The 20,211-nt window shown below is 36.0% G+C and overlaps 1 protein-coding gene across 1 annotated transcript in view; it reads left to right on the top strand.

Moving 5' to 3' along the window:
• The first annotated feature begins 5,458 nt into the window (after nucleotides 1-5,458).
• WDR36 (WD repeat domain 36) overlaps nucleotides 5,459-20,211 on the top strand; it is a 39,594-nt gene continuing 24,841 nt past the window's right edge. The window contains exons 1-11 of the mRNA XM_019727769.2: nucleotides 5,459-5,759; nucleotides 7,578-7,605; nucleotides 9,595-9,695; nucleotides 11,072-11,189; nucleotides 13,376-13,508; nucleotides 15,004-15,058; nucleotides 16,431-16,563; nucleotides 16,841-17,016; nucleotides 17,349-17,469; nucleotides 17,976-18,041; nucleotides 19,435-19,521. Coding sequence (XP_019583328.2) covers nucleotides 5,598-5,759; nucleotides 7,578-7,605; nucleotides 9,595-9,695; nucleotides 11,072-11,189; nucleotides 13,376-13,508; nucleotides 15,004-15,058; nucleotides 16,431-16,563; nucleotides 16,841-17,016; nucleotides 17,349-17,469; nucleotides 17,976-18,041; nucleotides 19,435-19,521 — 1,180 coding nt within the window. The 5' untranslated portion in view covers nucleotides 5,459-5,597. The remainder of the gene's footprint in view (nucleotides 5,760-7,577; nucleotides 7,606-9,594; nucleotides 9,696-11,071; nucleotides 11,190-13,375; nucleotides 13,509-15,003; nucleotides 15,059-16,430; nucleotides 16,564-16,840; nucleotides 17,017-17,348; nucleotides 17,470-17,975; nucleotides 18,042-19,434; nucleotides 19,522-20,211) is intronic.

Raw genomic sequence — 20,211 nt, 5'->3', positions numbered from 1 at the left:
AATTCTAAGTTAGAGAGACATACTTATGATATTTGTATATAGTCTGTCTACAGTAAATTATAAATAGTTGAGGTTTGGCTTTTGACCCGAACTAAGTATTTTAACTGCTTGAAGACATTTGCAATAACTTCATAAAAGCATGTTTGGTCTGCTAATATTTTCTTGTATGTTTATTTATCCATGTTTCATTTTTTTCCTACTCCTATCTTCCAAAGAAGAAGAAAACTAGAACAATGTATCTCATTTATTTATCTTTTGCTGAGAAATTCTCCTATCTTTGGACTGAGAACCGAGGCATTTATTGAAACTACTTAAGTCAAAGGTCATCTTTCAGTGAGAATTTCCCTGGAAATATTTAAAATAGTAATTCTCATACTTTCTACTCCTCACTATGCCTTTTCCCCCCTCACACTTATCAACAGCTTTCAGAGCTATTGTTTACTTCCTTTTTATTGTATTTTCTGTCTCTCTTTTATAGAACACAGATTTCATGAGGGCAAGTTTTTATATGTCTGTTCTAATTATTTGTATGTCTTTTATATTTATTTTGATTTTGGCAATACACTCGGAGTGTCTGGTATTCATTAATGTTAAATAAATACTTCTTGAATGAAATGTTAGGTCACTCAGGTGACAAAAGACATTTTCAGTGCAAGGTCACCAATGGCAGCAGCTATAGGTCTTTTCTCTGGGACGGTTCAGTTTTCCTTAGTGTTCCTGCAATCTTCTATTTGGAGGTGTTTATGTGCTTGAAGGTTGGTATATGTGCTGGGAGCATGGTATGAAAGGAATTAGGAGACCCACTAGTCAGTGCGTGATGTTCACTTCATTTTCCAGTCTCAGCTGCAACAACCCTCTGTGCATGCTTTCCAAATCTGGATTACTTAGGGTTCATTTCTCTAGAAAATCCTAATCTCCACAAAAGAACAATAATAGCATCATTGTTCTTATTTTAAATGGCTGTAAATAATTCTTAAACGAGATTCAGTTATTTCTCTCCCTGGAACTTACCTGAAGACTTCAGAGTGAATGTTATGAGTTCAGGATCATATGTGACGGAGGTTTTCCATCATGCAAGACTGCTATTTCAGTGGTGCCGTTTCTCAACTGGTGCCAGAGAATTTGAAATCCTGCTAACAGGTACTGGCAGCACACATTCCATGAGCTCATCCATTTCCAGTATTGACAGCATCACTATGCCAGCCATTTCCTTAATGGTCAAAAGGTCTCAAAGTGACTTGCAGACCACCGGCATTAAAATCACCTGGGAAGTTTATTTAAATGTAGATTCCTATTTGTCTGCCCCTCTTCTGCTGAATCAGAGTATTGGTTTGTAGGTCCTCAGCGATTCTTTTGCATATTGACCAACCCCAGTGACAATAGTTTAGTCATATCCAACCATGTATTCAGTTATTTAGAATTCTAAACTGACCCATAAATATAGTTTTATATGGCCTATAAGCAAATGATTAAAAAAGAGATAAGGAAGAGAACTCCAAGAACACATTATTCCTTATAAATTTTTAGTTTTGGAGAGGTCTTTGATGATCAGGTATTGCTTCTGGGGAGACCATTTTTGCAACAGTGGATGCTGATTCTGTACCAATGAGATAAGCTGGGAAATTATGGCCTCACAACTGTTCCTAACAATTCTCCAGGTCGGTGGACACCTCTGATCATAACGTCTTCATTTTGTGTTTATTATGTACCTGAAATGTGCTCAAATTATATTGATAACAAAACATGCCAACATCTTCCTTCCAGATAATTCTTTTATAAAGATCTACTTCAAGGTAAGAACTTTTATGGTAATTTGCAGATTAATTTTTTCCATTAATTCTTTCCTTTTCCCCCTCCTACCCTTAGTCCCTTGGTGTCAGGAACGTCTGGTAATGAATGGAGAAGAAAGTCTTTATTACCATCAATGTAGCATAATTTTTTTTTTTTTAAATGAGGATGAAAGAAAAGTAATAACCTTACTGTCAGTGGGCCTTCATGGGTCTAGTCTCATACCAGATATTCTACTCAGGGAAAAGACTGCTTGGAGTACTTAGGAAAAGCTGTTATACAAAAAGGAATAGGCCTTGGGAACTACCTTTTACAGATCTTTGGAGGGCCTGTATTTCTGGCACTCATGTCAAACAAAATTCCTCAAGAGAACAGCAGAGCATTGAATGGTATTTCATGATATCGTCATCTGATGCTGTTAGCCCACGTGTCCTATTATCCCAGCTCATTACAGTGGAGTACTTCAACTTTGAGTTCCCAGTGTAATTGAAAAAGGAAGTAAAAGGATCTTTAAAACAAAGAGAATTTCTCTACCCTAACTACAGGAAAGGATAGTGTTGTGTGGGTGCCTGAAGTGATAACAAACCTAAGGATACTCTTTCCAGGGAGCTGACGCTTCTTTCAGGCTAAGTGTTAGCCTGGGTACGATTGAAGAACTGTTTTATTTGCTGTTATTTAACCAGGTAAAATTTGTTCTGAGTATTGGGAAAATCATCCACCATTCATTTCCTTGTTAAACTTTAATAATGGCAGCAACTGGGTTGATAACTCTTAGGACTGACTGTAATTAGGAAAGTATTATCAAAGTAGGTGATTAGGGAAAAAGCCAATCCAGACCTGGCCACAGGCAAAACTGTGAAGCAGATTAAATGCTTTATTACTTTGAAAGAATAGTGTTTAATATGTGAAAAAGAGGAGGATTTACATGAAAAGAGTTGAAACAAATAGTTTGCTATGAAAGAGGTTTCTCTACACTGCAACATTTAGAAGACATTTCTCAAGGAGGTTGGCTAAAACAAGCATTTCCTATAGTCTCCAAACTCCAAATCAGAATTGCCACGACAACATTTTAGTGAAATGTACATGCTTATCTGTGGAAAAAATAGATCTGACTTATTTAGCAAATCTCTTATTTCTACCCTGGTTAACAATATCTGAGTGCAATGTGTGCTCTAGTGGCACTACTGAACCAGTGACAGATGTGATGTCATACATCTTCCACTACAGAGCAAAAATGGGGCAGCCAGAATGAACAACTCCTCAAAGTGGAGAGTCTTGGGTTGAGAATGAGGAGAACTGACATGTGGTACTTGCTCTTCTACCACCGAGTTGCACAGTTGTAGTCCATACTAGTTAACTCATCTCCGAATTAAGGGGATGGACAAGAAAGATTTTGAAATTTTCTTGGGTTACTGACATGCTTCTATCAATACAATAGAACTAAATGTAAGCATTTTAAAATTTGATTAGCAAGATAATCATAAATACATTATGTATTAATGTGTATTGGTTACGTATTAATTACCTCAAAATGTAGTGGCCTACAACAGCAATAAACATTTATAAGTTATAGAGTTGAGATTCAGGAGTGACTTAATAGGGTGGTTCTGGCTCAGAATCTTTCATGAGGATGCAGTCAAGATGTCAGCTGCAGTCATGTGAAGGCCTGACTAGGGCTGACTAGGGCTAGAGGATCTGCTTTCAAGGTGCTGTACTCACATGTCTAGCACGGTAGTGCTGGTGATTGCCAGAAGGCACTCCGTTCCTTGCCATGTGAAAAACTCCATAGGACTGCTTGAGTATCTTCCCAACATAGTGGTTGACTTTATGAAGAGCAAATGACTCAAGAAGGAGCAAGTCAAAACTTCAATTTTTTTTTTTTTATAATCTTGCCTGGATATACATGGCACCCTACTCAGTGTGAGAGAGGACTACAGACAGGCATGAATACCACGAGGTAAGAATCATTGAGGGCCATTTGAAGGCCGGTGATCACAATACATGTAGTCAGTAACCAAAAAGAAATGATCTTTATTATATAAACTACTGAGAAACATTCATATTTAACCCGTTTTAAAAAGTCAGAAATGATAACATGACATAGCTATATATTTAATTTATCAGAATATTGTGATGCCCCAATGCATTGAATCAAATTGAAAAGGATCCTTTGTCAACGATCTACTACATCCACTGTTTCTTTTATTCTGACTTGATACTGGCATCCTTGGGGACATCACCAAATAAAAAGAGTAATAGCTCGTTCCTTTTCTCTGACTACACATTCACATTATTTGCTGGCAGCTGAATAGCAAGTAACTCAGGGAAGCAACTGGTAAGGAGAAATAAACTCTGGCCAACTGTTAAAACTGGAAAACTCACTGTCAGCCCATAACATCCTCCCTTTAAAAGATCACAACATAATGGTTAACATGCATGTTTAGTAGATTTTCTATGACAGTTCTAATTTCAGAAATTTTGTCTCACGTCCAGATGGAGGTCAAAGAACATAAATCTGATTGTCAGACAGGGCTAAATTCAAATTGCTACACTAGTATTAATTGATCGACATTAGGTAATCTCCAGAAACCTCACTCACGTTCCTTATTTAATGTGAATTCACACACATCATATGGCCCAAGGTTTGGTCTTGAAAATATGATTGCTGCCCTTCAGTGATCTCCCTTTCTCCTCCCGTTCTAAGCCTTGTGTTAGCCTGGATGTTGGCACTAAATAATCTTGGAACTTTGGACAAATCACTTAACCCCAATGATCCAATTTCCTCATTTGTAAAACAGTAATATAATTTTTGCACTAAACACTTCACAGCCTTAATTTGAGGATTATATTAAGATAATGGGTGTCAAAAGCTTTGTGAACTGTAAAGTCCTGGTCAGGAAACTTTTCAATTCTCTCCCCAAATTGCCAATAGATGCAGATGTCTTTGCTTCTGATTATAAAAGCAACATCTGCATTATACACAATTTAGAAAATTCTTTAAAATGTTTATCTAGGTTGTACATACGTCTGTAACTCAGAGGGAAAAATTAATAATCCATTAATATTCCATTCATTTTTACTGTAAATAAACTCAGTAGAAGGCAAACAAAAATCTTTTTATTATAAAGAATTTAAATTTTATTGGAAGCATCAGGATAGTATTCTGAATTCTCACATACCCACTCCTGAGATTCAACAATTGTCAATCTTGTTTCATCTAAACCCTGCACTTCATCCCCAATTATTTTGAAAGCAAACCCTCAGATATATCATTTTATGTGTAACTATGTCGGGATGTATCTCTAAACAATAAGGACCTTTAAAAACATAGTCACAACACTACTGTCACATAAAAATTAACAATAATTTGTGTCATCAAATACCCAGACAGTGTTCAAATTTCTTCATAGTCTCATGGTTTTACACGTTTAACCTGACACCTTTTGGGTTAAGACTTTGGTCTCCCCTTCATCTTCTTGGACTTCGCGCTTCTCTTGTCGCTCTCTTTCCCTAAGTTCCCACGGAAAAGAGACCAGTTTCTTCCAGCCCTACCAGAGTTCAGGAGCACCAACGAAGTGCTGGAGCCTGTGGCCCGCGGAACCGAAGTCGAGCCTCGCCTGCAAGCTCCGGAGGGAGCTCTTTTTCAGTTGCACTGAGGAAAGTCTCCGCTCACGCGGTTGGCAGCTGACACCGGAAGCGACTGTGAGTCTTCTGCCCAAGCAAAGCTTTCCTCCGCGAGACGCGCGGAAAGGTCGGGTACGCGGTTTGCACCGGTACTGGAGTCCAGAGTAACCGGGCCCCGCGCAGCGATGGAGCAGGACGCGGGAGGCCGCACGGCCAGCGCGCTGTTCGCAGGGTTCCGGGCTTTGGGGCTTTTCAGCAACGACATTCCACACGTGGTGCGGTTCAGTGCGCTGAAGCGCCGATTCTATGTGACGACCTGCGTGGGCAAGAGCTTCCACACCTATGACGTGAGTGCCTTCCTCCTTCGCGGGCATCCCGGGAATCGCCCTCCTGGGCCGCCAGCTCAGCTCTGGGGTGATCCCGACCCCTCCCTTCCACCTACCAAGGCTTCGCTTCCTGCCTTTCTGCCCCTTAAGCCCTTCTTGCCCTGTTTCGCCTAAGCATCACATCCCCGCTTGGGGCGAGTTTCAGAGGCAGTCTGGCTAGGGGAGAATACTGGAGAACATTTCAGTTCTGTGGCAATATATTGGTTCAGTAAATATCTCTTGAAGTTCCTTTGAAGATGTAAATGTGATTAAGACAAGTCCCTCGTCCCCCGCATTCTTAATGTGAAAGAATATATTGGGAGAACTGATGGGGTTGAGATTAATTATATTTTAGGGGACTATCCATATTGATAGCAAACTAATTTCCCTAAAGTTCCCCGGCATCTATATTCTGCCAGTGTTGAGGGTCTGTCATGGTGCCATTTACTGCAAACCTTGCAGCAATTTCTTTGCAAGGTACATACACATCATTGTTTCATAACACCCTTATGTAGCACCCTTCCTGCTTGTTAGTGATGGGCTTTTCTCCTTTAATATCTCATCATATCTCACCAATCGTTGAAATCGTCTTTTGTTGTTTACTTGTTTCTTTTGTCTTCTCCAAATGAATGTATTCGCTGTGAAAACAGACCTTTTCTTGATGATGAGAGTGATAATAGCAAGTGTTAGTTAAGCACGTTTTCTGGAAACGGTGCTATAAAGTTGTATTGCTTGAAGGATCGTGAAAATCAAGCAGGTTATTAGCAAGATGAACTGGTTGTTGGTAGCCGCAGAGTTAGCGGAAGGGAAAGTGAGGGCCATGCCCAAGGTGGAGATGGTGGTGATAGTAGCTAACATTTTTTGAGCAGTTACTGTGTGACTGGCTGCACTCTGTTTCACACAAATTTTATTCATTGAATCCTCATAATAATCCCCTAAAGTAGTTATCTATTTTAATCCTTATTTTGTAGATGAGGAATTTGAGGCACAGCAAGATCAAAGTAACTTTCTCAAGGCTACAGGGTTGGATCAGTAACAATTGATTGGGGTCAGCAAACTAGAGCCCACAAGCCAATCGTGCCCACCATTTGTTTTTATATGACCCATGACATTTTAATTATTGTCCATGTATGCTTGTGTTTATTATAATAGGTCATAACAACTTCAACTAAAATTTGCACAGTAGTAGAATACAGTATAGTCAAATTTTGGCATGGCATGAAGACATCTACTCTCATTTAAGAACCAGGATATTTAATTGATCCCTAAGGGCCCTTTCAATCTTAGCACTCTTGTATCTCTAGTGTTTGAATTCCCATTTACACCTCTCTGAACTCTGTGCTTCGGAGATGGGCAGTTTTGAAATTTTTAAATGATTGGAGAAAAAAATTTTAAAAACAGTATTTCATGACATGTGAATTATATAAAAATCAAACTTCTTTACTCATAGATTAAGTTTATTGGAATACACATATATTTATGTATTATATATGGCTGCTCTCGTGGTACGTTAGCAGTTGAGTATTTGCGACAAAGACCACATAGCCTCTAAAACCCTAAAATATTTACTGTATGGCCCATTATAGAAAATGTTCACCTGCACCTACCATCACCACCCCTGATGAAATAGTTGAAACTGTAAGCTTTCCTAATAATGAAAATTAGAATCAATGTCTTTTTTAGGAAGGGCAGCGTAACAAATTTATGTATGAACTTGTATCTTAATCTTCAAGTGTTATATTATTATAATTGTTTTTGTTAATGAAAATTTAATCCTTTTTTTTTCTTTTTTTAAAACAGGTTCAGAAACTTAGTCTGGTCGCAGTAAGTAAGTGTAGACTTTATCTTGAATATGCATGTTTATAAAATTTTGACATAAATTTAAGATTTACAGAAAATAAAAGGAATCCAGTGCATATATCTGATACATAGCAAAAAACAAACAAACAAACAACCAAAAACTCTAGGTCAGGATCATGTGTTACATTCAGTTAATGTGTGATATCTTTTTAGTTTTCTTTAATGTGGAATAGTTTGTCAAGCTTTGCATATTACAACATTAACATTTTTGAAGACTATCTACGCTAGTTCTTTTTTAGAATGTCCTTTGATTTGATTAAAAAAAATTCCCTGATTATTAGATTCAGGTTATGCACTATGGCAAGAATAGCAAAGAAATGATGCTGAATTCTCAGTGAATCATATCAGGAGGCACACGCTGTTTGTTAGTCCTTTTCCTGGCAGTGATAACTTTGATCATTTGGTTAAGGTGAGATTTGTCAGAAGCTCCATTTTAAAGTTTTACTCTTTGTAATTATTAAGTACCTTGTGGTAAGATACTTGGAGACTATGTAAATATCTTATTACTCTTTGAACCACTGCTTTTATCATTTAGTGATTCTTGCCTGAATCAGTATTATGATTTCCAAATAGTGATTTTTTTTTGATTCCATCATTTCTTTTACTGAAGGGAGAGTTTTCCCTTATCCCACATTTTGATATTTTTTCCAAAGGAAGGAATACTTATTTTTTTGAAAACTGCTTAATAGAATAAAGGGCTTCCTGGGGCTGAGAGATTCTAGTTTCACTATCAAATAATGGTATTTGTAAGAGAAACAGGAGAACTGTAAGGAATCCAGTGTGTATGTCTGATAAAACTTACATTTTATAAAAGATTATAGAAGACAGAAGGACACTATATCCTAAGTTGATTACAGAAGTAGATAATAAACCTATAATAATAATAATATGGAAATGAAACTCCGAAGTGTAATATGCAGTGTGAAAAATACTTAAAACAATCCTCTATCTTCTAATCCTCCTGCCTCCAAAACAGGAAATAAAAAATAAAAAGTCCACGGAGGCCTGATGGCTCTGTTGGTTAGAGCATGAGCTCTGAGCAACAGGGCTGCCAGTTCCATTCCCACATGGGCCAGTGAGCTGCGCTCTCTGCAACTAGAGTGCCACTGAGCTGCCTAGGGGCGGCCGGATGGCTCAGTTGTTTAGAGCTCACGCTCTCAACAACAAGGATGCCAGTTCATCTCCCCACACGGCGACTGGACTTAGAGCTGAGCTGTGCCCTCCACAACTAAGATTGCAAGGACAACAACTTGACTCGGAGCTGATGGGTCCTGGGAAAAACACACTGTTCCCCAATGAAGTCCTGGAAATACACACTGTTTCTCAATAAAACTCTTTAAAAACATTTTTTAAAAGTTGATTATAGTAGTGAGAGAGGACTCAAGAAATCATGTATAAACAATGCTTAGATGTGATAGGCATAATTACCTTGGAGAGGACTGAGTGGAAACATATTGTTCGTTTTAAGGGTCAGCATATAGAATATCATGACTTTTTTTTCTTAGGGTACTCTATAGTGTAGAGTTATACAGGGTTCTAGGTTTTTATTTAGTTTTAAAGTTTTTTCCTGGAGTTATTAGTGAACTTGATGTTCCTGAAGGCGTTCACATGCATGACCATCTGCTAGAGCTTTAAGTGAGGTATTAAGTTTTTCCTAAGTAACCTCAAAAAGCTTTATTTCTTTAGAATTATGTCTCTCTGTCTGCAAATACTAGACATTAATTCTCGTAGGTAAGCTTAGGGTGGTTTCATAGTCTCAGTCTGATAGTTATTAGATGTCTAAAATAACATTAAAGTCAAAATTTTATACTCTAATTCTCAGCTTTCATTTTACATATATGTGTATATGTATGTGTGTGTGTATGAAACCATGAAAAATGTTATATGTATACTTGAGGTTTCTATCTGATCCAAGAGCTTAAAAATTCATACTTCTTTTATATTTCTTTTTTCTTAGGTAACTCTGTTCCACAGGATATCTGCTGTATGGCAGCTGATGGGAGGCTAGTCTTTGCTGCTTACGGGAATGTATTCTCTGCATTTGCTCGAAATAAAGAGGTTTGTGTCACTGAACTATTTTTATTTGTTTGTCTTTTGCAGTTAGTAGTTGATTTTTTTTTTTTTTAACATACGCGTATATACAGTTTTCTGGAGGAAGAGAAAGTTAATTTCATCAAATTCTTAAAATTAGTTAAAACTTTAGTATCGTTTTCTTTCCCAGTGGTTAATGTCAGAATTATTTGGGCATCTTCAAAATTTTCGTGGCAATTGAGTCTTCTCTCTGGAACTTTCCACTTTGTATATTTGGTTGAGATAGGATTTAGTTCTGTATATTTTGAAAATGCTTTCCTGGGAGATTCATATTTGCACTACTGCTTTATGTGAATTGGCTGTTCTTTTTTATGGACAACTCAGCCCATGACTCCTTTTCTAAAAACCAAGTGCTTGTTCCCTAAATTGAGAAACCTAGATTCTTTGTTTCTCCACTGCTGAGGAAGAATCATTTCTTGTCTTAGCTACCTGTTGGTTTCTAAGTTTGTCCTGGGACAACTTGATGACCTGGCTTTAGTGGTCCAGAATGAAAAGGGAAAATGACAGTGGGGATGCCTAGATAGCCAAGTGATTGAATCAGTGTACTTGTCAAGGTTTGACTTGGACTGACATTTGTTCCTAATGTTCCTAATGTCCACACACATTATCACTGTGTGTGGCAGAGGACAGCAACTTACCTGTGGAGCTCTTTAATGGCAGTTGTTTGAATTTTTAGTCAGGAAATGTGTCTGTTTTTTTTTTTTTTTTTTTTTTGCAAAGTATTGCAGTTTGTAATTTTCCCTGGTAGATGTGGGAGGGCATCAGAGTCTATCAACTATAGGAAGCTGTTTCCATCGTTAGGGCCAAAGGGTCATAGAGAAGAAATAGAGTTCCTGGAACCTGGCGAGAGCTGAAACTGAAGAAGGGGCTGTAGTTACTAAGGAATGGAATACTTCTTCCCTAAAACAGAAAGCTATAGGAAAGAAGTACCTTACATCTCCCACCTCGCCTCCCTCATCTCATCTGGAACCCAGGTGGTGGTGGAGTCACTAGAGATTAGCCTTCTAGAATATAACACTTTTCTAGGATGCATGGAGTTATGCTGCTTGAATTGGGTTGTGGACCCAGATGTGTGCATGCCTCCTCCCTAAGCTCAGTTGGGAGGCTGAGTCTCTGAGGTCTCATTTCTGTATTCCTAATTCATATTTCCTTATTATTGGACTGGCTCGGGGAGCAGGGGAAATGCCTAGTTCCTTGCTGTTTGTCAATGGATAATCAAAAGTTGGACCACATTTCTTAATATGAACATCTTCAGAATTAGCATTTTTTTGGTTAATATAAATAATATTACATGATGAATGATTAATAATATCAAATAATTCTTTTGAATTTTGACATTATAGGTAGTACATACCTTTAAAGGTCATAAGGCAGAAATCCGTCTTTTGCAACCCTTTGGGGATCACGTTATCTCTGTTGATATTGACAGCATTCTTATTATATGGCACATATACTCAGAAGGTAAGAATTAACCAATTTGTTGCTTTATCTTGGGGTGGTATGTTTGTAGTTAAAATTAAAAACCTATGTAAGCATAACTTTAACACCAGAGGTTTCGAATATAAGCAGTAAAAAAAATTAAGAAAGAATCTTTAACATGTATAGGAAAAAAGGTTCTGAGTGAAAAACAGATAAGCAATTTTAATCAGCTAGTTGAGCTATTTATAACCTGTTAAATGTGTTTATCTCAACTAGTACATTTTCTATTACAGTTCTCCAGTTGAATGACATGATATGTTATTTCCTCGAGTGTATTTTGGTATATATTTACACTTATTAATTCTTGGTTTGTATTTTCAACTCTCAGTAAAAGAGATTATAATAGTAAACTTGAAGATCCTGTGATATGAAGGAAAATATACATCCTTTTTTCTAAGGATGAGTCAACATCCTTTAACAGTGATACACTTGTACAGTGGCATGTATGCAGTGAGCTATGTTTATGCAACTATGTTATCTTCAAAGATTAGGAATTTATCACCAGACTATTCCCAGGTTTCCTCAGTAACAGACTGGATCTTTCACGAATTAAAGCTTTTAAGTTGTTTTTTGTCTTATTTTTTAATTTTTTTATTGGGGAACAGTGTGTTTTTCCAGGATCCATCAGCTCCAAGTCAAGTCGTTGTCCTTCAATGTAGTTATGGAGGACGCAGCTCAGCTCCAAGTCCAGTTGCCGTTTTCAATCTTAATTGCAGGGGGCGCAGCCCACCATCCCATGCGGGAAATGAACCGGCAACCTTGTTAAGAGCTCACGTTCTAACCAACTGAGCCATCAGGTTGCCCCTCCAGAAGCTCAGCAGCAGCTCATTGTCTTCAGTCTAGTTATGGAGGGCGCAGCTCACTGGCCCATGTGGGAATCGAACTGGCAACCCTGTTGTCCAGAGCTCATGCTCTAACCAACTGAGCTATCTGGCCGCCCAAAGCTTTTAGTTTTTTAATCTGTTTACATTTTTATCTTATATTATCTCTTAATTAACTCATTTTTTGATACAGTATGTTTCCTTTTAGTAGAAATTCTAGAGATTGCTCTCCTGGGAGTTATTCCATGTATTATTCAAATTAGTTACTCTTTTCTTTGTCTGCTCAAGTAGAGGGAACAGAATTCCAAAAGTAGTCCCTGTGCAGATGGCTGTTAAAAGGTCTTTTATAAATTTAGAGAATGTGATTTTAGAATCTAGCAGGCTTTCTGTTGATGCTGGTGCCCAGCTTTTTGTTAACAGCAACACATTGAACCAGTGTTTTCAGGGAGCTCTTTATAACGATATTAAGTAAAACTGCTATTTTTGAATAAAGGCAAAGATCTTTGAAAATAGTATTTAAAGTAAACTTGGTATAATTTCACCTGTGTCTATGCTTTTTAAACTGGGTTATACATACCCCTAGGAGTGTGTAGCAGTGTGCCAGATAGTATGTGGAATTAAAGATTAAGTGAAATGTACCTTCTTTGATACTCAAATTTATTGGGAAATTTAGTGAAAAATTGTTTTCATCATAGATGGAACTATGTGAAGTAGAAAACAAACTTTACACATAGGAATTTTAAATGTATGTAAGATTTCAAAAAATGTTTTGATCTTGCAGCAGGCTGTGCTATATCCCACTGCACAGGGCTCTAAGTTCTTTTACTCTCCTCTGTAAGAGGTTCTGTGGAAATGTGTGAGAGACACTGTTCTTAGTTTCATTGAGGTTTGCCTCTACTTTTCACATCTTTGAGTGGCCCATCAAGCTTTTTAGATACTTGGCCCTTCTCACCTTGGAAGAGCTCAGAGCAAACACTTCATGTGGAATATTCACTCACTTCTTGATCTAATTATAAAAATAATAAGGCCGATTGCTAGTTTCATATTTTTTTAACTCTATTTTTCATTTCTGTAAACCAATTCAGCGGTGAGTGAAATTTTTTACTATTGATATTAGAACTTTTAGAAAATTTTTGAGTCTAAATTATATTTATAAATTGTCCTTCAACACGTTTTTTAAATTTCTCAAGGAATGTTTATAGGTTCATATATAAGTCTTTGATTTATATTAGTACATAAATCTTTGATGTGGTGGATTTTAAGTGCTAAATATTTGGGTATATGAAAAATATTTTGAACTATTTTATAAAAAAATAATTACTTGCTATTTATAACTTACTTTTGTAGAAGAATACCTGCAATTGACTTTCGATAAATCAGTGTTTAAAATTTCTGCAATTTTGCATCCAAGTACCTACTTGAATAAAATTCTTCTTGGCAGTGAACAAGGAAGCCTACAGTTGTGGAACGTAAAGTCCAAGTAAGCACTTTTTCAGAACACAACATGGATCGCTTCTACCATATTCTCATCTGCTACTCCCTAATGCATACTTAAGCCTCTCAGTTCTCTCTCCCTGCCTTTATATGTTTATTAAAGAAAGGGCTTTCAATAAATATACATGTTTTTGGAATGGTTACTCAGCTTCATAAATGCCCATTGAAAAGTATATACTGATGGCCCTACTCACTGTAAAAAATCCATATCGCTGTAGAGAAGGATCTAGTAAAGTCACGTAAGATCAGAAAATAATTATTAGATTGTCACTGGGCAGCTTCTAGTTTTCGATAAACCAAGGTAAAAGAAGGCAAAGCAAGTCAGTATTCATTTAGTGATAACATATAGGAATGGTTTTTCAGAGTTAAAGTATTTCATCATCAACCATAAACATGATGGACATCTACTATAATATTGGTATAGCTAGAGGGCTAGATAAATGATTTTAAATAACTCGACCTGTTATTTGAATATTTATCCAGAGAAAAAAGGGGTAGCCGAGACATCTTTGTATAGCATTAAAAAGAAAAACAAAAATATTTGACTATCCAAATTGTCTTTATAAATCCCTTATAAATTCAAGAGAGAAAGTACGATTCTCAAAGGTTTAATGTTTATCCTGGTTTTTAGTTTTAAATTAGTGTTCCTGTTCATTTAACAAATATTATTGACTGCCTACTCTGTGCTAGGCTCAGGGATAATGACTGAGATATTTGGCTCTGCCCCTATGGTTATCTCTTTAGGCTCTTTATGTGATATTTACACTCTTTATTGTACATTTAGTATCCCATGGGTAGTCATTGAGTGAACTAATAATCTGTGCCCAGTTACAGAATTTAATACATGATTTAGTACTTTATTGATTATCAGTATAACAGTTTCAGAGATCTCTGTTTGCTCTCCATGGACTGACTTATCATTCATGGCTTGATTCTGAAATTTGGCAGCATCACTAGTGTCATATAACAGTTATGTAACATACGAGCAGTAATGTAGTTCTAATGTATTCCCTATATGATATGTTTGTAGAAACACAATACAGTGAAAAATGAGATCTGCCTATATTCTAATATTGTTTTCTGTTGTCTGTAATCTAAAATGGTTTTTACTCATGTATTTTTTCCCCTCTATTTTCTTAAAGAACTGGGTGGCATAGTATAGTAGTTATTAGCCGCGTGAGGTCTGGAATTGATGTCTCTAGGCTCTGTAAATTATTAGTCATGTGACCTTAGTTTACTTATTTCACATATTTAAGTTACTTAGTTTCTTTATCTGGAAAATGTCTACCTCATGGGATTGTTTTGAAGATTATTAAATAAGCATATATATATATATATATATATATGTATAATATTTAGAATAGTGTGGGAACAGAGTAAGAACTTAATAAATATCACACCTGTTATCTTTTAACTTTTTAATATGTAGTTGATTTTATTTTCCTCCAAAAAATAGCTTTCAACTATTTTTCTTCTTGTAGTAAACTTCTATATACATTTCCAGGATGGAAAGTTGGAGTGACAGCTCTTCAGCAGGTTAGTATTTTTCTGTCAAGTCAAAGAAGAAACAAAGTTGTAGAATCTTTCAGCTTCAGGGGTCGATCATATGTTTGGACTTAAACACAAAATATGTAGACTAGTTTATCTTTGTAAATATTACCCTAAAAATTGTGTTTTGGAAATGTAATTGAAAGCAAGTAATAAAACCTTTGACTGTAAACTTGGTAGAAATTCCTTTGCCTGGAATTAGGCTCTAAACCTGTAGTTGCTGTGGAACCATGTTTACTAGTTATCTTGCAAGCATGTAGTCCAGTGCCTTGTGCAGAGCAGCGATGAATTGTTCGGTGAAGCCGGGAGGTTGTAGGTCGTACAGAGACATTTGTCAGGATGTTGATATTTATAGTTTGAAATAATTGGGGCCAAAATCTTAATATTTCATTAAAGCCTGGACTCTTCCAGAAATAACTGCTTTTTGTTTTTATGCATCTGCAGAACACGTATGAATGAATGAAAGTCTGTCTGCAGATAATCTTATACGTAATTGGACATATGCAGCTAATGTACATTGGTCTTTCTAAATATCCATTACTTATTCCTGCCCAATTTACATGCATTCTTTTATCCTCTGTTATTACTATAAACCTTGCTCTGCCTTTGCCTGCCCAGAAGACCCCAAAGGTATCAGATGATTAGGTTCCTTGAGGGCAAGGAATATACTTGTTTTAATATCCACAGATTCTACACAGGCTCTTATGCGTTGTAGTCATATGATGGCCAATTGATCAAATGTTTGGCTTGATTCCATTCTATAATAGTATTGGACATTGATCTTCTCTGCATAATAGAGGAAATTAATATAGAGCCTGTGTGTAAGACTGTTGTATAAAATGAAGTTTATAATCATAGGCTATTAGAGATGGAACAGACTAATTGTAAAACTTTTTTGCCTTTTAACCTGTTTTGTAGGTTTTTTTTTGTTTTCCTTGAGTAAACAATTCTTCACTTCCTTTGTAGTTGGCCTTTTATGTTGCCATGCATATGGTGAGCCTTTATATGTTTTCTAGGAGTTGTCTTTTTTTGTTTGTTTCCATCCAGTCAATGACTTATAGTGATTTTACATGTGAGCTTCCTTTTCTATTATAGCTGTTTTCTCCCCAAGTTGGCTGTTTTGGGGGTAGGGAGGTGCTGGTGACTACCAGATTTGAAGCTGGGAAGTAACTTAGAAAAATCATTCCTAAATATTTATTTCCATGCTAAATCCAAAGTATGCCACAATAGTAATACTTAGTGCCCTTTTTTTGCCACCTTCAGGAAGATATTCCATAAGTTCTTTTAATTACGCATAAGTAATGATGCATATAATCAGGATTAGTAACGCTCTGAAAATAGTGAATAATTTAATTTTCAGGCACCAGCTGTGGATGTGATTGCTGTTGGTCTTATGTCGGGTCAGGTTATCATTCACAACATTAAGTTTGATGAAACGTTAATGAAGTTTCGTCAAGACTGGGGACCTATTACTTCGATTTCATTTCGTACAGGTAAGTCTTAATTATTGATAAGAGTTAAGAACACTTAAAATGCATTACTTAGAAGCTCAGAAATTTTCTTAATAGATGTTTTCTTGTAATTTAATCTAATAGAAATGAATGAAATACTGTAATGAATGAAATACTGGGATATGAAGAGCCAAAAGACTATGGATAGATTCTTGGTGTATAGTTTATTCTAACTTCATTGATTAAAAAGGTGGAGAAAAGAATTATGTAGTTGTTTTATGGTGCATGTTTTTGTTAATGTATTTTATTTTAATAACAGACGGTCATCCAGTAATGGCAGCTGGAAGCCCATGTGGCCATATTGGACTCTGGGATCTTGAAGACAAAAAATTAGTCAATCAAATGAGAAATGCACATTCTACAGCAATCGCCGGACTGACATTTCTCCATAGAGAGCCACTTCTTGTCACAAATGGTGCTGACAATGCTCTCAGGGTATTATGATTATCATTGTCATCTTCCTAACTCATCTGTCCTACCCTTGTATTATTACAAGCCTGCTTTAATATATTAGCCTGGAACCTAAAAGATGGAAGGAATGTGGGATAAGTAAGATAGTGGTATAGATTGAAAAAAACACAAAAAAACCAGGAGTTTACATGATTGCAATGAGGTGAGACAGAGTTATAGTTTCTCTCTCCTGCAGCCCCTGTCAGCGGCATGGGAAGCATTACCCAGTGCCAGCTGATTTATGTCAAAGGTGATTTGGCTTCTTGCAGAGTACTTCACACATTGTGGAAGAACCTTACCTTTGTATTTCTTGGCAGATATGGATATTTGATGGTCCCGCAGGTGAAGGACGGCTTTTGAGATTCAGAATGGGACATAGTGCTCCTCTCACCAAAATTAGGTATTATGGACAAAACGGACAACAAATTCTTAGCGCAAGTGAGTTTCTGCTTCATGCTATTAGTTAATTCCAACAGTTATTGAGAGCAGGGTGCTTAATACTTAGTAAGTTTTGGTATTTACATATTTTTAGATTCAGCTGTCCCTTTGAGTGACTTGGAAATGTAGATAAAATGAGATGAAGAAAAATGAGGCCATTCTTTTTTAATACTTCAGGAAGCAGTGTAGATGATATCTTCATTTGGAGTGTCATTCTATTTACTAATCCTCAGCATGGTCAGATTCTGAAAATGTAGCCCTCGCTTATTCTAATAATATGCTGAGAATTATTAGTACCTCATTTTATTCTTTGTTCTTAATAAATAGAATTCTGTGCACAGTTGAATACTGTAATGAAGAATGTAGTTGCATTATGACTCTCCTTTTAAAGTGTCCCAAACTATAACTTAAAGCTTTTTATAGAATCCGATTTAACGATCTGTGATTCAGATGGTCCATTGTTTTGATGAAGCTTGATTAGGCATTTTCTATATATATCTCAACAGGTCAAGATGGAACTCTTCAGTCATTTTCCACGATACATGAAAAATTTAACAAGAGCTTAGGGCATGGTAGGTCATTTGCAACTGGAAAGAAAACTGCTGGTCACAAAAACGTTTCAAGATTCTGTGAGATAGCAGTGGAGGTTTCTTTGATAAATTTCCTCTTTTCTTGGATGAAATAAAAACCACTTGTATGGAAGGGTGGTAGTACTAACAGTCCTAAGATCAGTGTTGCTGAAGAAGTGGTTGAGATGCCGCTATAAGGTTATTGAAAAGAGTTAGACATCTTGGGTGTTGACAACATACTGCTGCCACCCAAGGTACATTGACGGTCTAACTTCAGCCGTCTATTGAATGTAGAATACTAAAGACAGAAGGAATGCAGAATATTAAAGACAGAAGCATCCAAGTAAGCAGTGTCCCATCTTTTTGTAAAAAGGACACATTTTATTCTCTATTCTGCATTTGGAATACTTTGTTTACTAAACAAAAATGTTTTTCAATTTTACTCATAATTACTCTTTTAAAGCTAATATCCTGGCTATTCATCCATGTATATACTTCCAGATGAATTTCAGGATCATTTTTAAATCAATATCCCAAGTAATTCCTTTTTGAATTAAACTGGAGAAATTTGTTATCTTTAAGAATCTTCACATTTAGGAATATCATACATCCTCATTCAAGTGGTCTTTTAATTTCCTCAGTGAAGTGTGTTTTTCAGCTTTCCTCCTTACATATCTCCTCCTTACAATCTTATATATTTAAGATTATTTAGTGCTATTTTGCATATTTTAATGTAATTTCCTAAATTTTTTTTGCTAATGTAAATGTGATCTTTGTTCGTTGTGCTATATATTATTATAGTGATACTAAATATTGCTGCATGTAGGGAATTCAGCTACTTTTTTTTTGTGTTGGTTCTGTTGCTGGTCCAGTGAAACTTGCTACTTTTAATAATTATTTGGCTGTTTCTCTTTTTTTTTTTTTTTTTTTTTTAAGTTTTTTTATTTAAGTGTGTTTTTCTAGGACCCATCAGCTCTGAGTCAATTAGTTGTTTCAATCTAGTTGTGGAGGGCGCAGCTCACAGTGGCCCATGTGGGGATCAAACCAACAACCTTGTTGTTAAGAGCACCGCGCTCTAACCAACTGAGCTATCTGGCTGCACCGGGCTGTTTCTTTTAATTGACATGACTGTCTGATCATCATATCATCTGCAAAAAAGGATATTTTTACCTTCTTTTTTTCGGTTATTCATATCTTATAGTTTATTTTCTTGTGGTGTAATTACATAGGCTAAACTTCACAAATGATTAAATAATAATGGTAATATCATCATCATTTTGCTCCTGATTTAAATGGGAATATCTTGAACTTCATAGTTACGTGACAATAAATAACTTATATGTATATTTTCATTATGAAGGATTCATAGCTATGTTCTCCTCTCCCCCAACCTCAGGACTAATAAATAAAAAGAGAGTCAAACGTAAAGGGCTTCAGAATGCCATGTCAGTGAGACTTCCACCCATCACAAAGTTTGCAGCTGGTAAGTAACTTCATATTGTGTTTTGAGACATTCTGCTATGTCATTTATTTCCTACTATATATTTCTTTATTTTCTCCATTTTAATAAATGCTTTTGCAAATATGAATAAGCATCTGTAAAGTAATCTCAATATATTTTTTTATTTCTTCCTTGTCAATAAATGTTTTTGCAAATATTATTAAGCATCTAGAAGGTAACCCCAAGTACATGCAAATATTATTATCTAAAAGGTAACCCCAAGTACTTTTGTGAAGACCGAAAATGAGTTATTTATAATTTGAACTTGTTATCTATTAATTTCTGGCTTTGCTCTTCTCTATAAGAGCTACTAATAAACAATCCTTGGTATTTCATTTTGTGGCCCTTCTTTTTATTCTGTCATATGTGGAATAATGAAAGTCACTAATATAAAAAGGCAAGAATTGAGAAAGTAGAGTTCTGAGTAATAAATACCTAAATACACTGAGGTCTTAGTATATACTGTCACTTGAGCAGTGCTTTATTCAAAGAAGTGATTTTAAGAAAAATGTATAGGTGATGGAATTGTTGAGTGAAAACTGTCATAGAAATAACTGTATAGGCACCATTTTTACTTCAAGGTTATTATAACTAACAACCTGGTGACTTTTTTTTTTTTAAACTTTAATTTTGACCACCCTCCTCTCTACTTTTTATCTTCGAGTCTGAGTG

This window comes from Rhinolophus sinicus, linkage group LG03 (assembly GCF_036562045.2).
Source record: "Rhinolophus sinicus isolate RSC01 linkage group LG03, ASM3656204v1, whole genome shotgun sequence".
In the NCBI taxonomy this organism is placed as follows: Eukaryota; Metazoa; Chordata; class Mammalia; order Chiroptera; family Rhinolophidae; genus Rhinolophus; species Rhinolophus sinicus.
The sequence above is the reverse complement of the archived record's forward strand: the minus strand, read 5'-3'. Positions and strand labels throughout refer to the sequence as shown.